Consider the following 27,546-nt stretch of genomic DNA (forward strand, 5'->3'; position numbering starts at 1 on the left):
TTTCTTTTTGTCAGTGATATCCTTGGGGTATATGTCTAGCTGTGGAATCTCTGGGTCAGAGGGTGTGGACATTTTGCCACTTTATTTGAATAATTAACAAATTGCTTTCTAAAATGACAAGCTCACCAACAATGCATTCATTAATGTGACTTTCTTTTCACAGTCCTTCCTTCCATCATTGATTGTACCTATTTTTTGTCATCTTTGTCAATTTGCTTAGTGTAAGGTGAAAAATCAAGGTTGTTCCGATGTGCATTTTTCTTATTATTAATGATTTGGAGTATTCTTTCATATGGTTGTTAACAACTTGCACTTCTTATGAAAACCTAATTTTAAATCTTGATTATATTATTCATCACCTTAGCTATCCCTTCTAGCTTTGTGTCCCTCGCAGATTTTTTAGTATGTGTTCATCTAAGCCATTGATAAAAATTATTTAACTGTACAATGCTAAGGTAGTGATAATGGTCCAAAGTATTTTATGAAACTTAAAGCAAAATATTTTGAGTTAGTATTATTGTACATTAACAACATTCACGGATGTGATTCTACCTAAATCTCGCATTTCTCCACCTTATCCATGAGGATGTCATTAGAGACTTTGTCAAATGTCTGCTAAAATAAAAATATGCTATATCAACAGATTCTTATTATCTACTAATCTACTAATCCTATCTAAAAAAGGAATTAAGGTAATTTGTCACTGCTTGTTACCTGTCACTTCCATATTTGACTAATTTCTTCTTTCTCATGCTCATACATGTACCCTCTGATAATTTCCTTTTTTCCCCAAGTGCTTCTCTGACCCCCATCATTTTCTACTTGTATTTTATATGCATATGTCATACTTTCTCCAGTATAATAAACGTTTTGTTATAGTTCTCATAGGTACATAGATTTAGAGGTAAAAAGGAATTTACAGGCGATCTGATCCTCTCTTTTACAAATGAAGAAACTGAATCTTAGGTTGAGTGACTTAAACATTGTCACATAGGTAGCTAGTGTCAGAGTTGTAATTTTAACCTAGGTGTTCTTCTGATCCCAAGTCCAGCACAGTATCACTGGATATCTTTCATTCTTGATTTTTGTATTTTTAGTACTTAGCACAGTCCTTTGCATGTAGTGTATACCTCAATATTTGTTGAATTTTAATTATTTGTATTGCCTCCCCTGGCTTCTAAGATGAAATTATCAGCAAGGCTAGTAAAACATTTCTTGGAATGAGATTTTTTTTTTGAAGATGTCAAGAGTATAGAAGTATCCATCAATACTATATGCTACCTTTTTTACATTTTGCCAATTGATCTTAGGAAAGCATCATCCATGTCCTTTTTCTGGGTATCCTGTCATATGTCTTACAAAAAAGCATGAACTATTCCCTTATCTCAAATGTTCTCTCTTACCTCCTTTAGACTTTTGTTTTTTTTAAAACAATACATCCTTCCATCATCAGGTTCATTTTGAGTCCCAACTTAATAAGTCTTGATGATACCTCAACAATCATATTTATTTTCTTGTGTTAATGTTTCATTTTTACCTTATTCCCTTATTGGGTTTGCTCTCTTTGGTTTGCTCTTTACTTGGTATCATAGGCTATAAATATTGGTCTTGACGTAATTCCTTATTATTTTTACCTGCGGATTACTCTGCATTACCTCCATTGTTATAGTGCTTTTCATGGCATACCTGTTATACTTCATAGTATATGGTTTTAGTAGAACACTTTTTCCTCCCCCTCAAATTATAGTTTCTATTTAACAAGTTGCTTTGAGAAATGGGCCAAACTAATCATCCTTTGTATGGAAGTTGTCATACTAATAACCAAAACCTCTTTACCTATGACCTAAGTAGTCAACTGCTCAAGAAATTAATAAGGGACATCAGTTAACACCAAATAACTAATTTTTGGATTAATACAAAAATTCATTTTATTGTTTCTTATGAAATTTCTTAAAATTGTGAAGACTTTTCATTAAAACTACATGATTTTTCCTTTTCTTTTTCAGAAACTAAAACATCGAGCACGAGGTTGTTCACCTGATATCAGACAAATTGATCTTGATGTCAACCGCACGTATAGGGACCATATTATGTTTAGAGACAGATATGGTGTGAAGTAAGTAAATTTGGATATTGTATAATGTAAGTTGGGATCTTAAAAAAGACTTATCAAAGTATGTTTTACGTTGAACCTGAGTTCTCGAAGGGTCTCATGTAGTACTTACTATTGGATAATAGTTTTTGATTTTGCAGTTTGAGAACATTTAAAGCCTTGTCATTTGAAACTGAAACTTAGTGTCTGATTTAATTTACTGCTCTGCTCACTTATTAAGTAATAAGAGATTAGTTAAAAAAATAATTTTTGATCTGAGAATTATTATGTATAAGATAGCTTGTTAGGATGAAATTACTTTTGAAATACCTTTTGAGGGCTGTGCTAATGCCATATATCTCGAAATTATAATGGAACTCTGGAGGCCTTAAGGCTAAAGAAAATTAGACTAAGTATAAAGAAAATCCTGAGACAAGAAAATAAGAATGATAATCTTCATAGGCTCAATCTTAGTATTGTGTAATACTTGCTGTTCTCAGATAAGTAATTTCTATGAGAGGCAGCATAATATTAAAATAAAAATCATGCAACTTGGGGTCAGAAGACAGGTTCAAATTGTGACTCTGCCATTATTAGCCATGTGACCTTGGGCAACTCACTTAACTTAAACCCAATCTCATTTTACTTGTCTGTAAGATGAGAGTAATTATACTTAGACTGTCTACATCATAGGACTTTTTATGAGGATCAAATGACATAATTTATATAAAGTGTTTTATAAAGCTTTAAATTTTATATAAATACCCATGACACTGTTTGGCAAGGTTATGAAAGTACTCTTTCCAATTTCTCTTGAAAACATCAATTGTGTGGAAGTAGTTTTAAGTATGATAGGAAAGGGGTTGCTAAAAAATCCCTGTGTGAATTTTTCCATCAGAATGTAACATGTCTAATTTTATACAGTTCAATTTTGTACTTGAACCCACTTATAACCATGTAGTTTTACCTGATAGGGCTACCTAAGAGGGAATCTGTTTTGTAACAAATTAACTTCATTTTAAAAATTAAAACAAATTCAATAAATTGTGTTTCATGTAACTGTTCTTTTACCTCTAGGCAACAATCCTTATTCCATGTTCTAGCAGCATATTCTATTTATAATACGGTAAGTTGTTCATTTTGTATATAGTAGTACCATATTTTATCTTTTTTTCCTCATCATGTTGTTTGAGAATTATTTAAGATTAAAACTTTTCCAGATAAAACTAATCCTTAAAATCAGACCCAGCTTTCTCTTATGCCTCTCTTATTCTTCAAGAGAATGTCTATTCAAATAGTGAAATTTTAAATCAGACTGTGCTGTTTGGTCCCAGTACCATTACATTTTGTGGTTTGGAGAGTTAGAGTTGATCCCCATTAAGTTTACTTTATTTCCTTCAAGAAAGAAATCTTTTACATTTTAAAGAGTTGCACATTGTTGGTTGAAGATGAACTATGGAGGAATAGACTAAGAGTAAAGATGAGAATTGTTATTTTGAAGTATATTCATTCATGTCTTGGTATTGGAGTGTATATTATTTAGGAAACAAGTTATATAGTTGCTATATTTGCAGTTGAAATTTTCAAAGAATTGTCTTTAAAGAGCAGTAACTCATCTGAATATTATTCAGTTGTTTTTCCTGATTAGTATGTCAGTGCCAAGAGTATTGTGATAAGAAGACTAAGATTCTACTTAGGTTACTATGTGAGAGACCAATTTTTCTGTTCCATAATTGTATCCTTCACCCTAATCTACAAAATACATAGTGTTGTAGCAAGGTGAAAAGACATAAATGGATCTGGAAAAAATCCATTTCTACTCTTAAAGATAGAATTCAGAAGTATGTACCCTTCTGATTTATGGTCAGTAATTTTAGCTTTGGGAAACTTTACATTTAAGCAAATTGAGTATCTAAATTTGAAATTTCAATTTAGGTTTCCTACCATTTGCTTATAATATCATTCAATTTGTAACCAGACTTTTAGGAAAGTCAGAGAGTTTAACTCCATTGTGTTTACTTTAGTCCATTTAGAAAAGAAAACTGGTTCTGATTTTAACATGCATATCCTCCAAGCACTCTCCCATCTTTTAACTGGGGAGGTGTCATTTATGTATCAATTGGGATTTCAGGTCTAAGAAAATTTTAAAAGCAAACCAGTGCACATATTTAGTTCAAGGAAGGGATTTTTGCTTTAATATTTTGATATAGCTCTTCTAATGAGGCAAGTCCATATGACCACTTGTCATTTCATGTTTGAGATTATTAAATATCTCTATTTTTATTTATTCTTCAGACTTGGTTCCTTTTGATTTTTTGCTTACTTTCTTTTTATAGATGAGTTGTTTTGATAACTTTTGATTTTCTGATTTCTAATTTTGGCTTATTTAACAAGATCCAATAGAAAGCACATTGTACTGAGGGTGATAAGTTCTATTCTTGATCTGCCACTTTATGACCTTAGGAAATTTCACTTATCCTCTCTGGTCCTAAGTTTGCTCATTTGCAAAAATGAGATTAAACAGTCAGTGATTCAAGTCCCATCCCCATTATTCTATGGTTTTATTTAAGACCTTGGTGTAATACCTGCCTTAAGTATTGAAAGTGAGAAATCTGAGGTCAACGTGTGCCATAGCAGACCATGTATTCTCAAATCTGGGCATAGTAGTATGTCATATTGTCCATCCATAATTTGGGGTCATGAAATCTGCCCATGTTCTTGCCTCCAGGACAAGAGACTCCTAAATGTTGTCATCTCAGTCTTGATTCTCACAAAATAGATTCTAGGATTTATGGTAGAAGGTAAAAAGCAATTTACTTGGAATCAAAAGACTTGAGTTCAAATCCTAGGCTCTACTACTTAGAATATATGTAATCATGTGTAATAATAACAAAAATAAAAACTCACTGTTACCTATAACTTTAAGGTTTGTAAAGTACTTTTCATGTATTATCTCATTTGATCCTCACAATAACAATTTGAAGTAGGTGCTATTATTCCTAGTTTAGACAAGTAATTTAAGCTCTCTGGGACTCAGTTTCTTCATCTGTAAGATGAAAGTGTTGGATTAGATGATCTCTGCAATCCCTTCTATCTCTAGGTTTGTGATCTTATAACCTGGGAAATGCCTTCTCATAAAAGAGTAACTCTACTTAAAGAGTTAATGGAAGAAGACTTTCTCCCAGTGATTATTTCACTCATGAAAATATTAGTCATACATGCAAATAAAAATGAAAATTATCCATAAGGCCTATCCATTTGGACTTTTGGAGTGCCATAATCAGGTTCTCCGTGGTCCTTCATAGATCTGGAAATTACGAATCTAATAACCCTTTTACTTTTCCCTATGCACATTTTTTTACTTTTGCCTGTTCTTGGGCTAGGATGGAACTGGACTAGTCTCTGAAATGGGAAGATAGGATGCTATTTGAACTTTTCTCACTAAATGGGTGACTACATGATTTATGTAAAAACAATAGATGACTGCTCCCCACAGTGTGGAAGCTATATAAGTACTTGTTGACTGACTGGACTTAAGGAAATTAGCAGCTAAGATAAATTTTAATGCTGTGGAGTAATGATTATGTCAGAAATTCAAAGGAAAAGAAACATTATGAAACATTTATTATAAAAGAAAAAAATGAGAACCATGTTGAACAAATAGTAGGACCATTGATTTCAGGGGTCATAAAGAAAAAAATAGAAGCCAAGGGGGACAAAATGGTGGGATAGTGAAACATAGAGTGGGGGTTGAATGGGCATGATACAACATGAAATAGTAGAAAGGACACTGAATTCCTGTTCAAAGAACTTGGGTTTGCATTCCAGGCCATTTACTAAGGGTGTCAGTTTAGTAAGTCATTTGCTCCTTGGCCTCAATTTACTCATCTGTAAAATGAGAGGGTTAAACTCTGTTAGGGGAGCTGTCTTATGTGGCACAGTAGATAGAGTGCTGGGCCTGGAGTCAGAAAGACTCATCTTCATGAGTTCAAATCTGGCTTCAGGCATTACTAGCTATGTGACCCCGGGCAAGTCACTTAACCCTTATGTGCCTCAGTTTCCTCATCTGTAAAATGAGCTGGAGAGGGAAATGGCAAACCACTCCAGTAACTCTGCCAAGAAAACCCTAAATGGGGTCATGAAGAGTTGGATTGAAAAACGACTGAACAACAGCCACGAAATGAAAGGGATGAACTACATTACCTCTAAAGTCCATTCCTTCTGTAAATCCTTTGACCATATAAACATAGGCATATAAGATTGTACAGTCTACACACAGTATTCGACTTGTTTCCCAGCATCATTCTGCTCTGTGTAATATCTGGTGGGATACTGTAGATACATACATAGTGTATGTACATATGTGTGTGTGTACACACATATAAACATAGACACACACACCTATATTAGTTCTCAACAGTACAGCTATGCATGAAATAAAGGAAGGTGCCAAATAGCTTCCAGTCATATCTAGTTTAGTAGATGTTGATGTTTATATTTACGTTGATCCAAAGATTTTGGATTGGACCTGTGAACATATGCATTTTCTCTTAACATGATATACTTGGTAAGAAATTCTTCATATATTTGATTTTAACTTGTTTTTGTTCACTTAACCTTCAGGAAGTTGGATACTGTCAGGGAATGAGCCAGATCACTGCTTTGCTCCTTATGTATATGAATGAAGAAGATGCCTTCTGGGCTCTGGTGAAGCTACTTTCAGGCCCCAAGTATGCCATGCATGGTAAGAGAAGCTAATATTTTGCAATTGAAAGAAAAGGTATTAAAAACTTTTAAAACTTTGAATAATCTTAGTAGCACGAAGAGAAAGATTTTTAAAACTGAAAACACTAAAAAAATTTCTAGGGGAAAATTGAAAAAAATGTATTGGGGAGTATGAGGAGAGTGCATTTTTATTTTTAGTGGAATTTTGAGGATCAATTTTCTTTTGTGTCAAAAAAAGAATAAAATTACATTTTATTGAATATAAACTTATGCCATAAATGTCTCCTTGATAAAAAGGCATGAAGAAATTCCAATTTTATTAATTTCTGGGTTGTTTAAGCAGAGCTTAATAAATTAGTAGGTATTTTATTTTTTCCAGAGGCATGGGGAAACAAGTTTTTGATGAGAAAACAGAAGCTTTCTAATATTTAAGAAATTACAGTGTTTACAAAAAAGATTATCATTTTATTGATTAATTTTATAGATATTATTTGTAGCGTATTTTTTACTATGTAATAATAGTTTTAATAAAATTATGAAACTTAGATGTTTCAAAATAAAGTTAATAGTTCTGTTTAATACTAGTAGATACTGTTACCCTATAAGGCTTAATTTTAATTTAAATTGCCGTTTATATTTGACAATTAGTTTTCATAAATTACTAGCAGTATGTCCTACTCCTTTTCATTCTTAATATATGATTTTAAGCAACTTATTCCATTTTTATAACCTTTTCCTTACATTTGTTATACAGTCAGACAGATTTTTACCCACTTGGGTTGTGATTTGTTCTTGGAAGTACATGTTAGATGTGTGTCATAGTTTTCTTCCCACGTGGTAAAAGTGGTCTTAACCAGATTTTAAATTTTTATTTCATTGCCAGTTGCTTTCAAATGGATCTTTTGAACATGAAAAACACTTCTTAAAAATAAAAATTGAAATTCTGGTGGGATAGATTCATTCCATAAAACTTCTGAGGCAGATAAAATAATTAACATTAAATATAAATAATTTGTATTTTGTTATAAATTTCCATTTCCTTTACCATAAAATTGCTGTGCTTCTCTTTACATTATCCCAGTGTCTTCCAGTGGCTTAGGAAAAGTAAGCACTATTTGTTGAAAAATGAAACTTTTTTAGTGGAAAAACACTTAATAAGAAGACTTAGCTGCTAATATCAGCTTACACCAACTCTGGGAACCACAGTAAAACATTTATCTGACCTTGAACTCAAAATCAACATTTAAACTTTATTTTGTGTGTGTGTGTGTGTGTGTGTGTGTGTGTGTGTGTGTATAAGTAAGTAACATAAACATAGACACACTGTTGTTGTTTCAGTTGTGTCCAACTCTTTGACCCTATTTGGGGTTTTCTTTGCAAAGACACTGGAGTGGTTTGCTATTTTCTTCTCCAGATCATTTTGCAGATGAGGAAACTGAGGTAAATAGGATTAAGTGACTTCTCCAGGTCATACAGGTCATAGATTTCTGAGGCAGGATTTGAACTTGAGAAGATGAGTCTTGTTGCCTGCCTCCCTGTTGTCTCTTGCCTTATGCTGAATTCTATGACATAAACACCAATCCTCACCCCATGGAAAAGATATGAGAAGAATCTCCCTCCTAGTTCTTTTTAGAGGTAGAGCTATCATAGGAGCAACACATTACATATCACACTTTTTTTTTGGACAGGTTAGCTTTGTGCGTTTTTTTCCCTCTTATTTTAAAAACTTGTTTATTATATCTTTCAGGGTGTGGGGGATATGATGGAAAATGTAGGTGTTGTAAAAATAAAAATGTATTTAAAACATTTTATTTTTTTGAAATCTTCATTGTGAATTTTTATTTTGATATATCATGTGAGCAGATGGTGTTGTTGGTATATTCTGAATCACTATTGACTGTGGTGTTGGTAACAAATATTTATGTGGGGAAAAATGCCCTATTTCTGAGAAATGATATTTCACTTAAACACACAGCAGCTTATTCACCAATTAATGCTACCCAGGGTTTTTTTTTTAATAATTTAATATTAACTACCTCAGTAATTTTTTTAAGTTGCAGTTAAAGATATTTTTGCTGGTGCTTCTTTACTTGAAGGTATCAATTTCCAGGTCTGCTAATAAAATATGATTTTGCTATCAATTGCTGACACTGGGATATAAAAGAAAAAATAAAATTTCTGTTTTCTTAGCATATGTAAGCCTCACGGTTGGTCTCCTTGCTTCATATCTCTTCCTCCTCCAATCCATCCTTCACTCATCTTCCTCCTCTCCTTCCACTTCAGTAAACTCTAGTGCTTCTAGGGTGAAATATAAAGTCTTATCTTAGACTTTTGTAGACCTTCATAACTTAACCTCTTGCATTCCCAATCTTCTTATTCCGCTTCCACATACTCTTTGATCCACTGGTACCGAATTGCCTCCTTGCTGTTCCTCACACATGACAATCTATGTCTTGATTCTGAGCATTTTCACTGACCATGTCTGGAATTTTCTTTCTCCTCATCTCTACCTCCTGACTTCTCTGGCTTCCTTCGGCTAACTTTGAGATAATTAAGTTGTAGTGTTGATTAGAAAACAAATTTAACATGTTTTCTAGTCCTTTGATAAATTGCATGGACTGGACAAGTGTCCTAGAAAATAATGAATTTTTAAAACCCTAAATTAGAATTTTTCAAAAGTTCACTAAGCAGTTAAATGTATGAAAATGGCTCTGAATTCCTACCCTGTCAAAGGCCACCTAAGTTATATAGTATAATTGATTTTCTTAAAATACAATGATTTTTTTTTAACAAAACTTTAATTATAGAATATCAGTCTGATTCTGACAGTGGGATTACAGGTCATTAAAAATGGAAATCAAACTTGATACATAGTCATTTAATAAGTAGAAACATGATTTTATAAAGCTAACTTTAATGTTAAATTTTCTTTTATGTGAACTTATTCAATTTTCCTATTATAACATATTTACATTAAAATAGTATCAGGTTAGTATTGGACCACCCTCGAGGGAAAAACTGGGTGAAATTCTCATATGTAGCCTGACTTTTTCACAAACAAAACTAAATGCCTACTTCATCTTTTGGTGACTTTGCTCTAAATTCCTTCCTTCCTCCCTTCCTTCCTTCCTCTTCCTTCCTTCCTTCCTTCCTTCCTCCCTTCCTTCCTTCCTCCTTCTTCCTCCTCCCTCTCCTCCTCCCTCCTCTCCTCTCCTCCTTCCTTCCTTCCTTCCTTCCTTCCTTCCTTCCTTCCTTCCTTCCTTCCTTCCTTCCTTCCTTCCTTCCTTCCTTCCTTCCTTCCTTCCTTCCTTCCTTCCTTCCTTCCTTCCTTCCTTCCTTCCTCCCTCCCTTCCTCCTCCTTTTTCCATTCTGACATTTTAATTTTATAATATGTAAGAAGCCATTTCTCTTTTATCTTCTGACAAAGAGAATCTTTCCTGACCCTGCCTTAAAAGGTAATCCAAGGGTGACTTTACACATACATAATCTAATAAATAGATAATGGACAGTAGCAGTACTACTATCATTACTATCTACAAATCTACCTCAAATCATTACCATCGTTTGTATGCTTTCTTTTCTAGATGGGGAGAAAATCTATATACTACTGATTGTTTTCACTATATACTATATTTCAAACTGATTTTTTCCTTTCTTTTAATAAAATAACTTTCTTTTTGCTATGTCCTAGGCTTTTTTGTCCAAGGTTTTCCTAAACTTCTGAGGTTTCAAGAACACCATGAAAAAATACTGAACAAATTTCTGTCCAAACTTAAGCAACATTTGGTAGGTAAAAGTGGTCAAAAATTCAGCTAAAGAAATACAGACCAGTTTTTGATTGTATTGTCTTCACTTTTGTTATTCATAAAGTAAGCACTTTAAAAGTCACATTTATTTCAGTATATTGGGTTTCAAAATTTTAGTTTTGATATGCCAAGATAATCTGATCAATAATATATGTAAAAATATATTAGATTTTTTTTGTACTTTGTAGTCGAAAGGAAGATATTCCTTGTTTAACCTGATATAGATGTTGTATTTTTTAAGTATATGTGATCACACACACATATACACATGAAATGATCCCAGTAGATTTGGAAGTATGGGGGGGGGGTTGAAGTTCCAAACATATGTTGTCAGCCAGGCTGGACCTCATAGTACCTAAGTCTACAGTGTATAACATGGGATCAGTAAAGACAGTGTAAAAGACTGTAGTATTTTAATGAGAAAAGAATTTAGGACTTTAAGGACTTTAGAGGCCATCTGGTCAATCTCTCTCATTTTATAGAGAGGAAACATCTTTCTTAAAGTTCCACAAGTAGTAAGTGACAGAGGCAAAATTTGGAATTCTGCTTGCTTTTCTACTAGAGATGGGGAAAAGACCAGAATAGGAAAAAATAGAATTAGAACATCACAAAGAAAGGCAAAAGGTTTAGCATGGCCTAGATTTCTTATTAATTTTCTTCACTATTTCTAACATATCTCTAAGTATTCTGGCTTGTAATCCTTTGTTTTTATAGTCTGATTCCTACATACTGTATTTGAGATCATATGAAACTATCTATATAAAGTGCTTTATCAAGTTTAAAGACCTTTATAAATGTCAGTTATCATTATTATCTTAAGTCATGTTTGTGTGTTGTATGTTTTTTTTCAGGATTCTCAAGAAGTCTATACAAGCTTTTATACAATGAAGTGGTTCTTTCAGTGTTTCCTTGATCGAGTAAGTATTTTTATTTACTGAACTTGAACATGAAATTATAAAGTAGAATCGAATTATTGACTTTTTAAAAAATTTCATTGCAGACCCCCTTTATGCTAAACCTCAGGATATGGGATATTTACATATTTGAAGGAGAACGAGTCCTTACTGCCATGTCTTACACAATCCTGAAGCTACACAGAAGTAAGGAAATGTTTTTATGGCAAATACCCTACAGAAGTTGATGTTAACTTTAAAAACCTCATATTCATTATTCCTGTACATTTATTTTTTAATGGTTTTCTTAACTACCAAAAACAAATGAACAAAGTTCTACCATTTGATTTTTTTTCCCTTTGGGGTAATCTCATGAAACCATTATATAGAGACTGTAAATCTGATGTTAGAGTCATGGCATTTTAGTGGCCTTTGACTCTTTCTTCAAATCTCCCTTTGACTTTCCTCCACTTAATGACAGGTGTGAAGTATGTGTATGATAGGTGTGTGGTGGGTAAGCATTGCAGTGATGCCAGGTTTCTCCTTAGGTTCCCTTTCTTCTTGAGCTGTGGTTAGCTTGCTCACTCCTCCTGTAACCTGCTTCAGCAGCTTGGATGGGTCCTGAGAACAGTGGCCACACAGCTACTGCTCCCTCTCAGAGTTCTAGGGGTAACCCTAGTGTGTGTGGAAGTAAACTCCTACTCATCCCTGTAGCTCCTAAGCCAACTGCAGTGTGGTTCTCATTTTCACGAATCAGTCACAATGACAGTATTAACTTTCAGACGTAAGGTAATTATTAAATGACAAGGTAAAAATGAGAATTACCATAATATAACATTGTACAGTCGTTCCATTAACCTAGGCCACAGGCCACATCTGCAACATGCTGTGAAGTGCAATGTATTCTAATAGTAACATTTTTATTGTCTTAATTCTAGTAAGACATTGTTTATTTTTTCCCCTAGTCTGAGGTTCATTGCTGTGAGCACTAAAAGAGAATAGGACCAGGGAATCTTGAGTTCAGACATGAAAAAGCCAAAAAAGTTGATTTTTTTGTCCCTTTCTTAAAGAAAAGGATCAAAGGCAGGGGTGTGCTGGACAAAATTCCTACTAAGCTTATTGTTAAATTTTCATTGAGCATTACATTTTGGAAATTGGCAAATGCTATGTTTGTATAGGGCTTCATTTATTGTTATGCCGAGAAGTCTAAGTCTAGATTTAAGAAAATGATAGAGAAAAAAAAAGAAAGTGATGGAGAAAATGTTAATAATGTAAATTAAACTTAACAGTGTGTTGTCCATACATTTTCCCCTCGGAGAGCCTTTTGTTCAATATTTATCAGCACTTCCTTAGTTGTAGGTCACTTTCTAACTTTCTTTCATTTTGGGTGTTCCTTTAAGCAAGAACCAAGAAGAGATGCTATCTATGATTGTATGCAAAAGATAAAAAAAGATTTTAAAATCTTTAGCAGAAGATTTCCAAATACTCCCTAAAATTAGGAATGAATGAAAAAGCATTTATTAAGCACCTTACTATATATTAAGCACTGTGCTAAGTGCTAGAGAGAAAATATAAAATAGAAAACTCTGGAAATTCCTCCTCAAGGGCTTATACTCTAGTTAGGGCTGATATAAACTTAAAAAACCTATAACATATAAAAAAAAGTTCAGCTAAAGGGTGTGTGGAAAGTCTTGGAAGCCCAAAGGGATCAGTGGTTCAGGTGCATGGCATGACATGGAAGAAGTGACAGTAACAGGACTCTGTAGGTCATAAAAGCGAGTCAGCTGGTAATACTGGAGACTCTTAGGAGATGATGGCAGGACAGATATTAAGGCCTGATGATCCCACATCATTTCATAACAAAGAATGGAATTATTAACTCAGCTTATCCAAGCCATATGAGCAGTCAGGCAACTTGGGTGAAAGGAGGAGTCAAGAAGGAAGAGCATCCCCTGTAGCAGCATCTCTTCCCATTGCACAACCATCTGGATTGGTTCTGGGATGGCCTGGTGTCAAAGAAGGGAGCAGCACTGTGCCTTTTTTACTGCAAAATGATAATATGAGACTAGAATAGAATGTTAGAGTTTCTATTAAAAATTAGGCATCTCACACATCTTTCAAATCTGAAATCAGGTCCCTATTCCTCTATCCTTCCCTAGATACAGTATTTATAGTTTGTACCATTTAATTTAACAATGATTGTGTAATTGTATTATTTGCTAGTTATTTAGATCTCTACCTCTCAGGCTTTTGTCAAAGATTGATATATAAAAGCTGTCCCAAAAGTCTTAGTACCGTTTTAAGCTTCAGTAGCTTAAAAGATATGATTTTCCTGCCCTGAGGAAAATTCTCAAATTTTCTCCAAGAAAAGGATCATAGGCAGCGGTGTGCTGAATTCAGCTCCCATCAGTCTGATTATTAAATTTTCAATGAGCATTACATTTTTTGAAATTGGCAAATGCTGCAAACTTTACAGCTTTAGTAGCTTAAAACTGCACTGAGACTTTTAGGACAGCCTTTTTATTATATATCTATATCTGTTTCTGTTTTCTTCTTCATCTACAGCTGTTTCTATGTCTTGATCAGTTTCTGCATTTATATCTATGTGTAGACATTGATGTCTGTCTATAAATGACCTTTTCCTTCTTCCCCCAAGTTTCTCTTGATTAGCTGGCCAAAACACAAAAGTCATTTAATGTATATTGTTAGTTATATATTATAGTCCCGAACTCATTTTAACAAGTGAATTGAAATTATATTTTTATAAGCCAAAAATACCTTTACCATGCTACTTTAAAAAAAATTTTATGGCCTTTGGATTCCTCTTTCCCTTATAGATATGAATTGATAAGGCATTAATGAATGTTTACTATATGTAAAACTGGGCTAAATGAAGGGAATACAAATAGAATAAGAAGACAGTCCTTGCTCTCAAGAATCTCACAGGCTAATAGGTCTAACCTATATAGAAGTCTATATATAGAATCTATATGAAATCTATATGGAAGGTTTCAGCTGCAAATCAGATGGAAAAGTCCCATCATCCTTAGGGTTCAATGTTATTTCCACTGATAAAATCCCATGTTTCTGACACTGAACCATTTTTCAGAACCAAGAACTTTGTTGGTAATAATTTTATTTTTCTGAGTCTTCAGTAGCTATGGCTATAGTACCTGTAGGAGTAGTTGTCAGGCTGCATCTCCTCAGGGCTTGCCTCCCAGCCTGATGGTTGCAGGCACTGGACTGCAAGTATCGTTTTTCCCAAGAGTCTTGGTTTTAGGTTCCTGGGGTGCCTGTATCAGTAGTTAGGGGAAGACGGTGGTCCAGGTGGTTATAATGGTTGAGTTGTCTGGTGTATGCTGCCTCCTGACTCTTTCCCAGGAGTTCCTTGCTTCAGCTAGGCTGATGTCCTTCCCTCTATGTGGCAGTCAGTTGACAAGTTGGTGGGGATGACTGGCACTTTTAGCACAGGCGTTGCTTCTCAACACAATGGCTACGAGGGCTGAGCTGGAACCAGGACTAGTTGTTTGGGGTACCACCCCTCCTATTGCACCTCTGCCTATCTGCCTGTTGGTGCAGTTAGTCCAGTAGTGACGGTGGTGGGGAGCAACTTGGGCCCCCTCTCTACAATGATTTCTTCCCTCAATAATGGCTTTAGGGGCTAACTGATAGAAGGAACCATACTCTTTGAGGTGTTGGAAACTTCCACATCACAAAATTAACTTAATGTAATGACTATTGTATACATATTAAATTGAAACATTTGTCATCGTTAGGGAGAAGTGAGGGAGACCCCAGGACATTTTCTGGGCTAGCCTTCTACGTTGTCATCAAAACCTTATATCAACCCAAGGTCCTGAACCAGGTGTGATGCAAGTGATTTTAAAGCATTTAAAATCAATATTAATGCCTTTCTACCATTGGGAGTTAGATGCGACTGCTAGGAGAAATACATGGACCCTCATTTCACCCTATATGACCCTTCCATATTCATTTATATTTTTCCAACAAATGTTTTTTTACTGTTACTGTCACTGATGAGAGAAGTATTCATTTTGGGAGCTTAGAACTTCTTGAAACAAGGAAGAAACATTTGGCAGCATACTCTGTCTCCCCAAATTCTGATTCTTTTTTAATCTTTAGCTGTTTTAGTCTCAAAGGGTATATTATTTCTATGTTATGTTGTTTAATGATAGTGGTGAAATAGTCTAACTTCCAGTTTGTTTTATTCAATCACCATGTAACTGAATGTACCTGAAACCAAGTGTCTATTGGTGGTGAAACCAATGGTGACCATTGACAATATGTTTTTCTTTTCTCCTGTACCTTGTTAGAACATTTAATGAAACTCTCTATGGAAGAGCTTGTGGAATTTCTTCAAGAAACACTAGCCAAGGATTTTTTCTTTGATGATGACTTTGTAATAGAGCAACTTCAGAATTCTATGTTAGAACTGAAACGGGCCAAGTTAGATCTCCCAGAACCCGGTAAGAAATTTTACCAAAAATCCTGCTTTCTAAAATAATAAAGATTGAAATACATGGTCGGGTTAAGTGTAATCATTATGCTTTCATTAGTATTAGTATGAATGAACTCTTATTAGATGGTGCTCTTCCAGGAAGCCAAGATGGCAGAGTAAAACGGCTGTTGTTCTCACCCTCCCCTATCAACCTCTGAAAACCCAGAAAATATCACCCCAGAAAAAACCCTGGAACAGCTGAACCAGAAGAAAGATGGGAAACAGCAATGCAATAGTCCAGGTAGCTTGTGAGGTTAAAGGGAAAAGCCCCTTTTACCCTGGGAGAAGGGGAGCAGTATAGAATAGGAGGCATCCCAGGCAGGTAGCAGAAAGCCTCACTTTAGCACACCAGGAGGAGATGCTGGTGCCTGGACATTCTACAGCAAACCTGTCCCCCAGTGCCTTAGCAAAAATAAGGGAAGCAGCACTACAAAGGGCCCCAGGCAGATAAGCACCCTGCAGCCTTCATCTGAAAGGAGCTGAAGAAAGCAACCTAGAGTCACCCTAAAGTTCCAGCCTTGCTGGTTCCAGCCCAACACCAGTAAGCTGTCAGAACCCTACAGCTCCCAACTGCCAACCAGGAGGAGATCCTGAAGCCCAGGTGGCAGAGCCCAGGCATACACCAACACCTGGACCTCCCAGTGCGTGAGTGAGGGAGCCGGGGGGGGGGGGGGGGACAGGTGGAAACCAGCTCAGAAAACCACCAGGTGCCTCGGCATTCTACAGCAAAGGAACCTCCCAGTGCCTCAGCAGATCTAAGGGAGGCAGTGCTGCAAGGTGCCCCAGGCCGATAAACACCCTGCAGCACCCATCTAAAAGGAGTTGAAGAAAGCTAAAAGAAAGGAAAAGCGGGCAACCTAGAATTGCCTGGAAGTTCCAGCCTTGCTGATTCCAGCCCAATACCAGGTAAGTTGCCAGAACGCTACAGCCTCCAATTGCCAACATAAGAGGCCCCAGCACACAAAGCCAGTGACTAAGACCTAGGCTCCCAACACAAGAAGCTTGGGTTAGTGCCCTCTGCTCCCCAGCAGGAGAGCTTAATCTCTTTAAAGGCCAAGGGATAAAGAAACACCATGAGTAAAAAGAAATGTACCATAGATTCATATTATGAGAAGAGTGAAGATCAAGACAGAAATTCTGAAGAGGACAACACTGTGAACAAACCCACATCTACAACATCAGAAGAGAATATGAACTGGTCTGAAGCCCAAAAAGCCTTCTTAGAAGAGCTCAAGAAGGATTTTAAAATCAAATGAGAGAGGTAGAAGAGTCCTTAAAAATACAATTGGCCAATTGGAAAAAAGTACACTGAAGAAAACAAGTCCTAAAAACACAATTGGCCAACTGGAAAAAAAGTACACTGAAAAAACAAATCCCTAAAACAATTGGCCATTGAGAAGGAAGTAAAAAAAAAAACTAACAGAAGAAAACAATCTGTGAAAAATTAGAATTGGACAAATAGAAACTAATGACTCTATGAGAGAGCAAGAATCAGTCAAACAGAAACAAAAAAATGAAAAAATAGATGAAAACATAAAATACCTCATGGTAAAACAACTGACCTGGAAAATCGGTCCAGGAGAGACAATTTAAAAATTATTGGACTACCTGAAAATCATGATGAAAAAAAGAGCCTGGACAGTATATTTCAGGAAATCATAAAGGAAAACTGCCCTGAAGTCCTGGAACAAGACGGTAAAATAACCATAGAAAGAATCCACCACTCACCCTGAAAGAGATCCCAAATTGAAAACGCCAAGAAATATAATAGCTAAATTCCAAAATTACCAGATGAAAGAGAAAATGCTGCAAGCAGCCAGAAAGAAACAATTTAAATATCCTGGAACCACAGTCAGGATTACATAGGACCTTGCAGCTTCTACATTAAAAGACCGTAGGGCATGGAATATGATATTCCATAAGGCAAAGGAGCTTGGATTGCAGCCAAGGATCAACTACCCAGTGAAAATGAGTGTGATCTTTCAAGGGAGGAGATGGATATTCAATGAAATAGGGGACTTCCAAACCTTCCTGATAAAAAGACCACAGCTCAACAAAAAATTTGATCTTCAAGTACAAGATTCAAGAGAGACATAAAAAGGTAAATGGGCAAACTGTTTACATCCCTACAAGGGAAGATGACACTTGCAACTCTTGAGAACTATATTGTTATTACACCATGTTAAAGGAGTATACATAAAGGGGGTGGATATAAGTTGACTATGATGTAATGATAAAAAATCTAATCAAGTGGGTTAAATGGATCCAAGTAAGTGGATTAGTCTGATCTAAGAAAATGTACTGAGAAAGGAGGAGGCAGACAAGGGTAATTTATGTTACAGGAAAAGACACAAAAACCTATTACAGCAGAGGGAAAGAAGGGAGGGGGGGTGAGCATTGTGTGAAACTTACTCTCTTCAGATTTGGCTCAAGAAGGGAATAACATAATCAGTTAGGTACAGAAATCTAACTTGGCCTATAGGCAGTAGGAGGGAAAAGGGGAAAGAAAGGGGAAGGGGGATGGAAGGGAGGGAAGAAGCAGTAAGGGTAAAGGAGAGGAAAAGGGAAAGGGCTAATAGAAGGGAGGAGGGACTGAAGGAGGCTGTGGTCAAAAGCAAAACACTAGTAGAGGGGGGAAAGGAGAAAGAAAAGCATAAACAGGGTAAAAATGATGGAGAAAAAGACAGATAGTAATCATAACTGTGAATGTGAATGGGATGAACTCTCCCATAAAATGGAAGTGGATAGCAGAATGGATTAAAAACCATAATCCTACAATATGTTGTTTACAGAAAACACATTTGAAAAAGAGTGACACATAAGAGTTAAGGTAAAAGGCTAGAACAGAATATATTATGCTTCAGCTGAAATAAAAAAAGCAGGGGTAGCAATCCTGATCTCAGACAAAGCAAAAGCAAAAATAGATCTTATCAAAAGAGATAAGGATGGAAACTACATCCTGCTAAAAGGCACCATAGACAATGAAGTAATATCATTACTAAATATATATGCACCAAATGGTATAGCATCCAAATTCTTACAGGAGAAGTTCAGGGAGTTACAGGAAGAAATAGACAGCAAAACTATACTAGTGGGGTCCTCAACCTCCCCCTCTCTGAATTAGATAAATCTAACCACAAAATAAACAAGAAAGAAGTTAAGGAGGTGAATAGAACATTAGATAATTAGGTATGATAGACCTCTGGAGAAAACTGAATGGGGATAGAAAGAAATATACTTTTTTCTCGACAGGACATGACACATACACAAAAATTGACCATGTAATTGACCATGTACTAGGGCATAAAAACCTCACAGTCCAATGCAGAAAGGCAGAAATATTAAATGCATCCTTTTCAGATCATGGTGCAATAAAAATTATGTGTAATAAAGGGCCATGGAAAGATAGACTAAAATATAATTGGAAACTAAATAATCCTAAAAAATGATTGGGTCAAAGAACAAATCATAGATACAATCAATAATTTCATTCAAGAGAATGACAATAATGAGACAACATACCAAAACTTATGGGATGCAGCAAAAGCAGTTCTTTGAGTAAGTTTTATATCTCTAAATGCTTACATAAATAAAATAGAAAAAGAGGAGATCAATGAATTGGGCATACAACTAAAAAAAAGTAGCAAAAGAACAAATTAAAAAATTTCAATTAAACACCAGATTAGAAATATTGGAAACCAAAGGAAAAATTAATAAAATTGAAATGAAGAAAACTATTGAACTAATAAGTAAAACCAAGAGGTGGTTTTATGAAAAAACCCATAAAGTAGATAAACCTTTGGTTAATTTAATTAAAAAAAAAGAAAGAAGAAAACCAAATTACTAGTATCAAGAATGAAAAGGGTGAAGCTACCACCACGGAAGAGGAAATTAAAACAATAATTAGGAATTATTTTGCCCAACTATATGCCAACAAATTTGACAATTTTAGTGAAATGGATATATATTTACAAAAATATAAATTGCCCAGATTAATAGAAGAGGAAGTAAAATATTTAAATAACCCCATCTCAGAAAAGGAAATTGAACAAAATGGTGCTGTTCCTATTTATACTAAAATAGCCTAAGAAAGCTTTGATTCTAAATAGATAAATATAAATCTACCTCCATATATCCAGTGATGCTAGTGAATCTTGATTCAATAAGTTCCACTCTGTATTCTGCAGTGTGGTCAATATGCACATGTATTTTGTACGATTAAGAAACACAGATATAATAGATTATATATTCAAATTGAAAATGTTTGACTCAGGGCATGTTTTCTTAGAGGCAGCTAGCTGGCCCGGTGGTTTGAGCATGAGACCTGGACTTAGAAGGACCTGATTTCAATTCCTGCCTTAAACACTTATTAACTGTCCTGGAAAAGTTATTTAACTTCTGTCCGCCTCAGTTTCCCCAGCTGTTAAATGGAGATAACAATAGCACTTAATTCCCAGGATTGTTGTGAGGACCAAATGAGATAATATTTGTACAGTGATTAGTATCCTGCCTGGCACATAATAGGAGCTTAATAAATGCTTGTGTCCTTACTTTCTCATAAGATCATAGATTATAGCAGGGAAGGAGCTTAAAGGTCATCTAGTCTAGCCCCCTGCTTTTACAGATGAAGAAATCAAGGCTCAGAAAGATTGTTACTTGTTCAAGGGCATGAAGGTATAGTAAATATGAAAGCTGTAATTTGAACCTGGGCTAATTCTAAATCCAGAATTCTTTCAACTGTACCACACTGTTATTGTTCTCTTCTCTGAATAAAAGTCACTTCTCTAACCTTAAGTGTTTGAGGGAGAGGGGAGAAAAAGGGAAAAGAAAAAAAAAGGACTAAGATTAGTTGGAGCTAGGTTCTGGTTGATTCTACAGTGTCTTCTTAGTGTGATATTATGGAGCAGACTTTTTAGGGGTTGAAGTAGATCAATCGAAAAATGATTGCTAGACTTAATAAGGGATATATAACAACCAATGGTGGAAATATAGTTGGCACCTAGGTAATATCCTCTTTTTATATGGACAGATTCAAGACTATATTTTTTATAGTTAATTAATGCTATTCTAGTACTTATTTATTGTAATCAGTTTGCTAGCACAGGAAGAACTTGCCACAGTAATAAATGCAAATGGAAGTGTACTCTTGGAGTTATCATCATTGGGTAGTAAGGATTTTCCTCTTGCCCATTGTGACAGCCCTGCTACTAAGAATTTTTTTCTTGCTATATACAGCACATTTTTGCATTCTCTTCCTCCTTCCCTTCACCTTGTTCATTCTTCTCCTTCCTCTTTCCTTACCTTTATCCCCCTTTTCCCTCCTTTCAGTGAAAGTCAGTCACTGCACCTAGTCTTAGTGAGTTGCTTGTGGTATTGAGGGGTTAAATGACTGGTCATATTGCCAATGCCTGTCAGAAGTGGAGCTTAAATCTAGGTCTTCCTGACCCTTTGGCCAGCTCTCTGTCCACTGTGTGACATTTCGCTTCTCTTTCTTTTTTTAAAGAGAAACTATTTTTCCTAAAACAGTATAGGATATTCATGTTCCAATTAAAATTTGTGTCTCTTATGTTGCCCAATTATTATACATTTTATAATATGGTAGTTTAATATATTACTTTAAATTGATTTATATATAACCTCTGTCACTTGTATTAATGTAGGGAGAAGCTGCATGATTTCTTTTCCTGTTTGTTTCCAATATTTCCAAAGGATTGGTTTGTCGTCACCCATCCCTTCCTTCAAAATTTGTTGAAATTAATGTAGCTTTATTCTGCCAGTATACTCAGTATCATTAGTGTCAGAACAGCTATAGGAACACTATTTCATTTAATGGAAGAATATGGACCAACTGGGGACATCTGAGGAAAAACGAGTAATGGGGAATTTAAATGAAGCTTTCACAGAACAGGTGGACTTTTCTTTTCTTTTTTAAATTTTATTATTAATTTATTTTGATTTGTCAACAATCACTTCCATATGCTTTTGAGTTGAAAAGTTTTCTTTCCCTTCCTCCCCCCCACCCTCCCAAGATGGTGCACAATTTGATATAGGCTTTACATTTACATTCCTATTAAACATATTTTCACATTAGTGAAGTTGTAAGCAAAAATTAAAACCAATAGGAGGAACCATCAGAAAGATGAAACAAAACTCAACAGAAGGTGAAAATAAGTGATAGCAATTCGACTTCCATAGTTCTTTCTTTGGATGTGGACAGCATTTTCTATCCCGAGGCCTCTGGAGATGTCTTAGATCCTTGTAATGCTGAGAAGGGTTCAGTTTAACAATATTAGTCATTGCATAATGTGGCTGTTACTGTGTACAAAATCCTCTTGGTTCTGCTCACTTCACTCAGCATCAGACTGTATAAGTCTTTTCAGGTTTTTCTGAAGTCAGCCTGTTCATCCTTTTTTTTTTTTTCAATTTTTTTATTTTTTAGGCAGTTGGGGTTAAGTGACTTGCCCATGGTCACACAGCTAGTATCAAGTGTTTGGTCTGAGGCGATATAGGAACTCAGGTCCTCCTGACTTCAGGATCGATGCTCTATCCACTGTGCCACCTAGCTGCCCCCTGTTCATCATTTCTTATAGCACAATAGTATTCCATTACATTCATATACCACAACTTGCTCAACCATTCCCCAATTGATGGGCATCCTCTCAATTTCCAATTCTTTGCCACCACAAAAAGAGGTGCTATGAATATTTTTGTACATGTGGGTCCTTTTCCCTTTTGTTTGATCTCTTTGATAGCCCTAGAAGTTCTATTGCTGGATCAAAGGGTATTGCACATTTTTGTAGCCCTTTGAGTATAGTTCCAAATTGTTCTCCAAAATGGTTAGATCATTTCACAACTCCACCAACAATGTATTAGTGTTCCAATTTTCCCACATCTTCTCCAACATTTATCATTTTCCTGTTTTGTCATGTTGGCCAATCTGATAGGTGTGGTGTGGTCAGGTGGACTTTTCAGGAACAATTTGTTGCTGAAGGAAAGTACTTAATGAAATTTAGTTGTGAGAGTTAGAGGCTTAAAGAGTGAGTATGGGAGAGGGTACAGAGAGTTGGGTTTTTGAAGTACAAAGCTTAAAAGAGAACCATAACTTGTAATAGCCAGTAGGATGATAGTAATAGAATTGCCTTGGGATTATTATCCCAAGTAGCTCTTTTCTTAGAATGTCATAACTTGGCAGCTTTATTTTATTTAGTAAATCGAGATTTTTAGAAATCAGACTACAGACTTTATATTCAATATTGCCTTCTGTGTAATAAATATAGGGGAAGTGATTTAAAATTCTCTAGTTTTAATGTCAAGTGTGTTATTTTAAGTATCCTAGTTGCCCTTCACACTAAGTAATCCAATAAGGCATGCTCTGTATTCTAAACCAAACTTTACTACTTCAGTACTTTTTTTTTTTGCATTTAACATTTTTAATTACAATCTTTCAACCTCATTTACTTTAGGCTTTGCCTAGTATATTTTTCTTCAGCTTTTTAAAAAAATCCAATCCAACGAATGTTTCATTCTCATAATCATAGGATTTTAAAGTTGGAATGGATCCCATTATCTATTTAATTCAAATCATATCAAAAAAGCGTATCCATTACAGCAGCCTGTGCCTGAAGATTTCCAACGAGCAGGAATGCAGTACTTTCATAGGCAGCTCATTCTTCTCTCTGCTGTGGTACATGCCACTTTCAGTTTTTGGAGTCTACAGATGGTAAACAGGAATTTTAGCTTTAATAATTTGGTACTAACATTGTCCTTTGTACTTTACTTGCTTTTTGTTGCCTTTTAGTAGTGTCTTTACCTATATTGTTATAGTTAGTGTGTATACTATTCTTTTGATTCTCCTTTCTTTATCACTTTGTGCAAGCCTTCCAATGTTTCTCTGAATTTATTGCTCATTGTTCATTGTAGAATTTGACAGAAGTTCTACCTTAAACAGTACCATTTTTCTAGATAGTCTATAATACTAACTGCTTCTAAATTAGAAATTTTTGGTTTCATTATGTCTGTAACTGTGTTTATGTTAAAGCCCCTTAAAAGAGAACTGCTGTTAAGAAATTGATTAAAGTCTTGTTTGAAGTTCTGTTAAGGCCCCTTTGCCTTCTTGAGAATTATCTTCTCATAAAAGTATTAACAGAACCAGGCCTTACTAAAAGATGCCACATATGCAACACTCATTCTTGTGAAATTAAAGCCTCTTATCTCTTGCCGAGGAATAGTAGAGAATATGGGGGAGAGAAAGAGAGAGAGAGAGAGAGAGAGAGAGAGAGAGAGAGAGAGAGAGAGAGAGAGAGAGAGAGAGAGAGAGAGAGAGAGAGAGAACGAGAACGAGAACTTGAGCACTACAGAAAATTCATTTATTAAGTGCTTATTATGTGGTATCAAGGCTCTGGAGTAAATGATGAGGATACATATCCAAACAAATGACAGGAATGTACATCTGAATGTGGGAAGACAATACATAAAGGGGGTAGAGTGGAGACATAAACTAGGGAGAGGAGCAATTCAATTGGCAAGGAAGTGGAGAAATCTGGAAAGTAAGACTAGTCAGAGTGAATTTAGCATGGCTGGGGACCCCCATCATGGTCAGAGGTAGGGAGTCATCATTTAAGAGAATGGGTCTACAGAGCGGTTTCTACAGGATGGTATAGAATCCTATTCTCTCTCTCTCTTTCTCTTTATATATACACACACACACACACACACACACACACACACACACATATACAGACACGTATATTTGCATATAAACTTGTTATGTAATTACACATAGTGTATGCATGTACTTTGGCTTTTAAAAAGTTACTATTTAAATCAAAATCAATTAGCAGGTACCCTAAAGTACCAGTCATTTTAGTTAAATTTTTACATAGATGTGCTTTGACTTCTAATTGGACCAAAAGTTAAACTCAGAAAAATACAGTCATAATTCTACCCTCTATTTCTTCCTGTATTTCCAGCACTGGGTTTTCTTCATTACAATTTCTTGCTGCATAGTAAGTGCTTATAATATTATAATTGATCATTTAATAGATTAAATAGAACTCACTGACTTGTGCCTGTTTTCAGAAATTATTTTAGCATTACAAGTTACTCTATTATTCAAAGTGATTACACACTTGCTTCTGATCTCATTGTTAAATTAGAATAGCCACTACTTCCTCTTTTTTGTTGAGGTTGGGGGGCTATTATATCTCATTTTAATTTTTATAATTGGAACTGTGCATACTCAGTTTTTTAAATCCATTTGTAAAATGAAGATTATTGTAAGTACTTAAAACTCATGTTTTGAGCAGTATAATTATCTTGAGATCTATAGAATGAATATACTATTAAGTAGTAGTCTAGTGAGAAGTGGACTGAAACAGTTGTGGCACTATCACCTCCTTTTTCTTTTAAGTTTAATCTACTGAGGAAAGGGAGTTAAACTCTGCATTTAAAAAAAATTAAACAACTCTTATTTTTACTCTCAGGACTCTGTAGAGTTGGTATAAAAAAGCAGAATGGATCACCTTTCTGGTAGTCCTCACTGTATTACATACATTTTATGTTCTACTGGCACATTGTACAGGAAAAAAAGACACTTTCATATTTCAAATATTGATTTGAGGTCACAGTGGTATGATGGTATTTTAAAAACTTTGACTCAAAAACTATAGCGTTTAATCAGGAAGTCATTTGTAAAGAAGGAAGCATAAAGCTCCTACCAAGATGCCGTTTTTCTAGAATAATTTTTCTGACAATGGGTCCTTTCACTCCTCACTTAAAACTATGAGAACAGTCAGAGCACATACATTCTAGTGCTAGAATTAAAAAGTAGACTGTTGTTCACAAGAGAGCACTTAGAGCACTTTACCCTAATTATATGTCTGTTGTTCAGTGCAAGAAGCTGTTAATGCGTACTGCGGCAATTATTCTGTAAATCTTGCAGTTGAACTGAGTTTCCACTGGGTGGTGACAAAGACTTGAGCAAGATCAAGAAATTGACAAAATCTCCATATGAAGTGTATTTCTTCCTTCCTTCCTTTCTGTCTTTTTTTCTTTCTTTCTCTCTGTCTTCACTCTCTTCCTTCTTCCCTTTTCTCCTTTCCTCCCTTCTTTCTAAGGATTATCTGGATATTGTTTGATATCAGCTCTTTTATTAATCTTTTCATAGACCAAACATTGAACATTTTATTTTCTTTGAAATTGCAGTTTGTTTTTTGTTTTTCTTTTTATTCAGATTACTCTTAATATATGGCTTGGATGCCCAACATTAATAAAAATGCTACCAGTTTTGCATGATGGGGAAGAAAAACAACCTTGTCAGATTTTTACTAAAGACATCAGTGGTGTCTCTTCCCAACATTCTGATTCAAATGGTTCTCTTAAGAGTAGGGCATAATTCTTCATTTTAACCCTTGTTCACTGATGTGAAGGATGGAATTTTTTGATTTGAGGTTGTAGTAATGACTCAAACAATAGCTGGATAAATTAATCTTACCGAACGCTAGACAAAAAACAAAAAATGAATGTTTTGCCCTCCCTCTGACTTTGACATTTATGCTTGAATCCAGTTGTACTTAAATGATTTTGTTTTTAAGTGTTTTGCCATTAACATATTTAGAGAGTGAGAGAGCAAGGGATCATGGTGCAAATAAGCGCCAGATGTGAAGAAGTATTGTTCTGCAGTATAAACTTAAGTATGTAGGAAGTATATAGGACAGACCTCAGAGGGACTGGGCCAGGATATTTTATGCTTTGATTTACTTTTGTGAAGAAATTAGAGAATATTTATTTGCAATACCATTGATGACTGCCTTTTAACTTCTTTTTCTCTCTCTATTGGTTTCCTTTTTCTTCTGTTCAACTGATAATTAACTCATCACCTATTTCCCCATCTCCAACACTTTCCCAGCAGTTGTTCTTTAACTTCCTACATGTCTCTTTGTTGTCTTTTCTTTGATTGGTTCACAAAATTCCTTGTTAGTTGTATTTCTTTGCGAGTTTGAGTAATGCTTATTAATATGCACAGTTACATTTGCAAATTGCTCTTCTTGTTTCATTTAGTGTGCCTGGAGGAAATTTTTTTCTGTGCTTAGGACTTGCCCAAGCTAAGGAAGTTCTTTGTTTCTATATTTCTCCTTAACTGAGTTGAAATAAAAATGTTATTTACCTAATTTAACTTCCCATCCTTTAAAAAAAGATGTTGTTTTAAACTACTGAAGGATTAAGGATATAGATGTATAATATATATACACATATACTAACATACTGAACATTAGTAGCTGTGTTTAAAAAGGATTTATATTGGGCTTCTGTGAAAACCTCAGGAAACAAACTTCCTTGAATAATGAAGTCAGCAGCATTTTAAAAAATACACAGAATGAGACCTTCATAATTTGTGGAAGGTGGGTAGTTTATGCACAGAGGGATTTAGGTTGGCAAAAGGAAGTTTCTCCTTTACTGATTGATGCTTTCCAATAGGTTAGAAACCAACAGAACTCACCCCCTATTAACTTC

The 27,546-nt window shown here is 35.1% G+C and overlaps 1 protein-coding gene across 4 annotated transcripts in view; it reads left to right on the forward strand.

Annotated features, from left to right (window-relative positions):
* USP6NL (USP6 N-terminal like) overlaps positions 1 to 27,546 on the forward strand; it is a 204,716-nt gene that overhangs the window by 159,367 nt on the left and 17,803 nt on the right. For all 4 annotated transcript variants that reach the window (XM_020999670.2, XM_020999671.2, XM_020999669.2 and 1 more), the window contains 7 exons: positions 2,007 to 2,116; positions 3,170 to 3,218; positions 6,716 to 6,836; positions 10,509 to 10,603; positions 11,475 to 11,540; positions 11,624 to 11,723; positions 15,851 to 16,003. In XM_020999670.2, the coding sequence (XP_020855329.1) occupies positions 2,007 to 2,116; positions 3,170 to 3,218; positions 6,716 to 6,836; positions 10,509 to 10,603; positions 11,475 to 11,540; positions 11,624 to 11,723; positions 15,851 to 16,003 (694 nt within the window). The remainder of the gene's footprint in view (positions 1 to 2,006; positions 2,117 to 3,169; positions 3,219 to 6,715; positions 6,837 to 10,508; positions 10,604 to 11,474; positions 11,541 to 11,623; positions 11,724 to 15,850; positions 16,004 to 27,546) is intronic.

The sequence above is a fragment of the Phascolarctos cinereus genome, unplaced genomic scaffold, assembly GCF_003287225.1.
Source record: "Phascolarctos cinereus isolate Bilbo 61053 unplaced genomic scaffold, phaCin_HiC Scaffold_1;HRSCAF=81, whole genome shotgun sequence".
NCBI classification, from domain to species: domain Eukaryota; kingdom Metazoa; phylum Chordata; class Mammalia; order Diprotodontia; family Phascolarctidae; genus Phascolarctos; species Phascolarctos cinereus.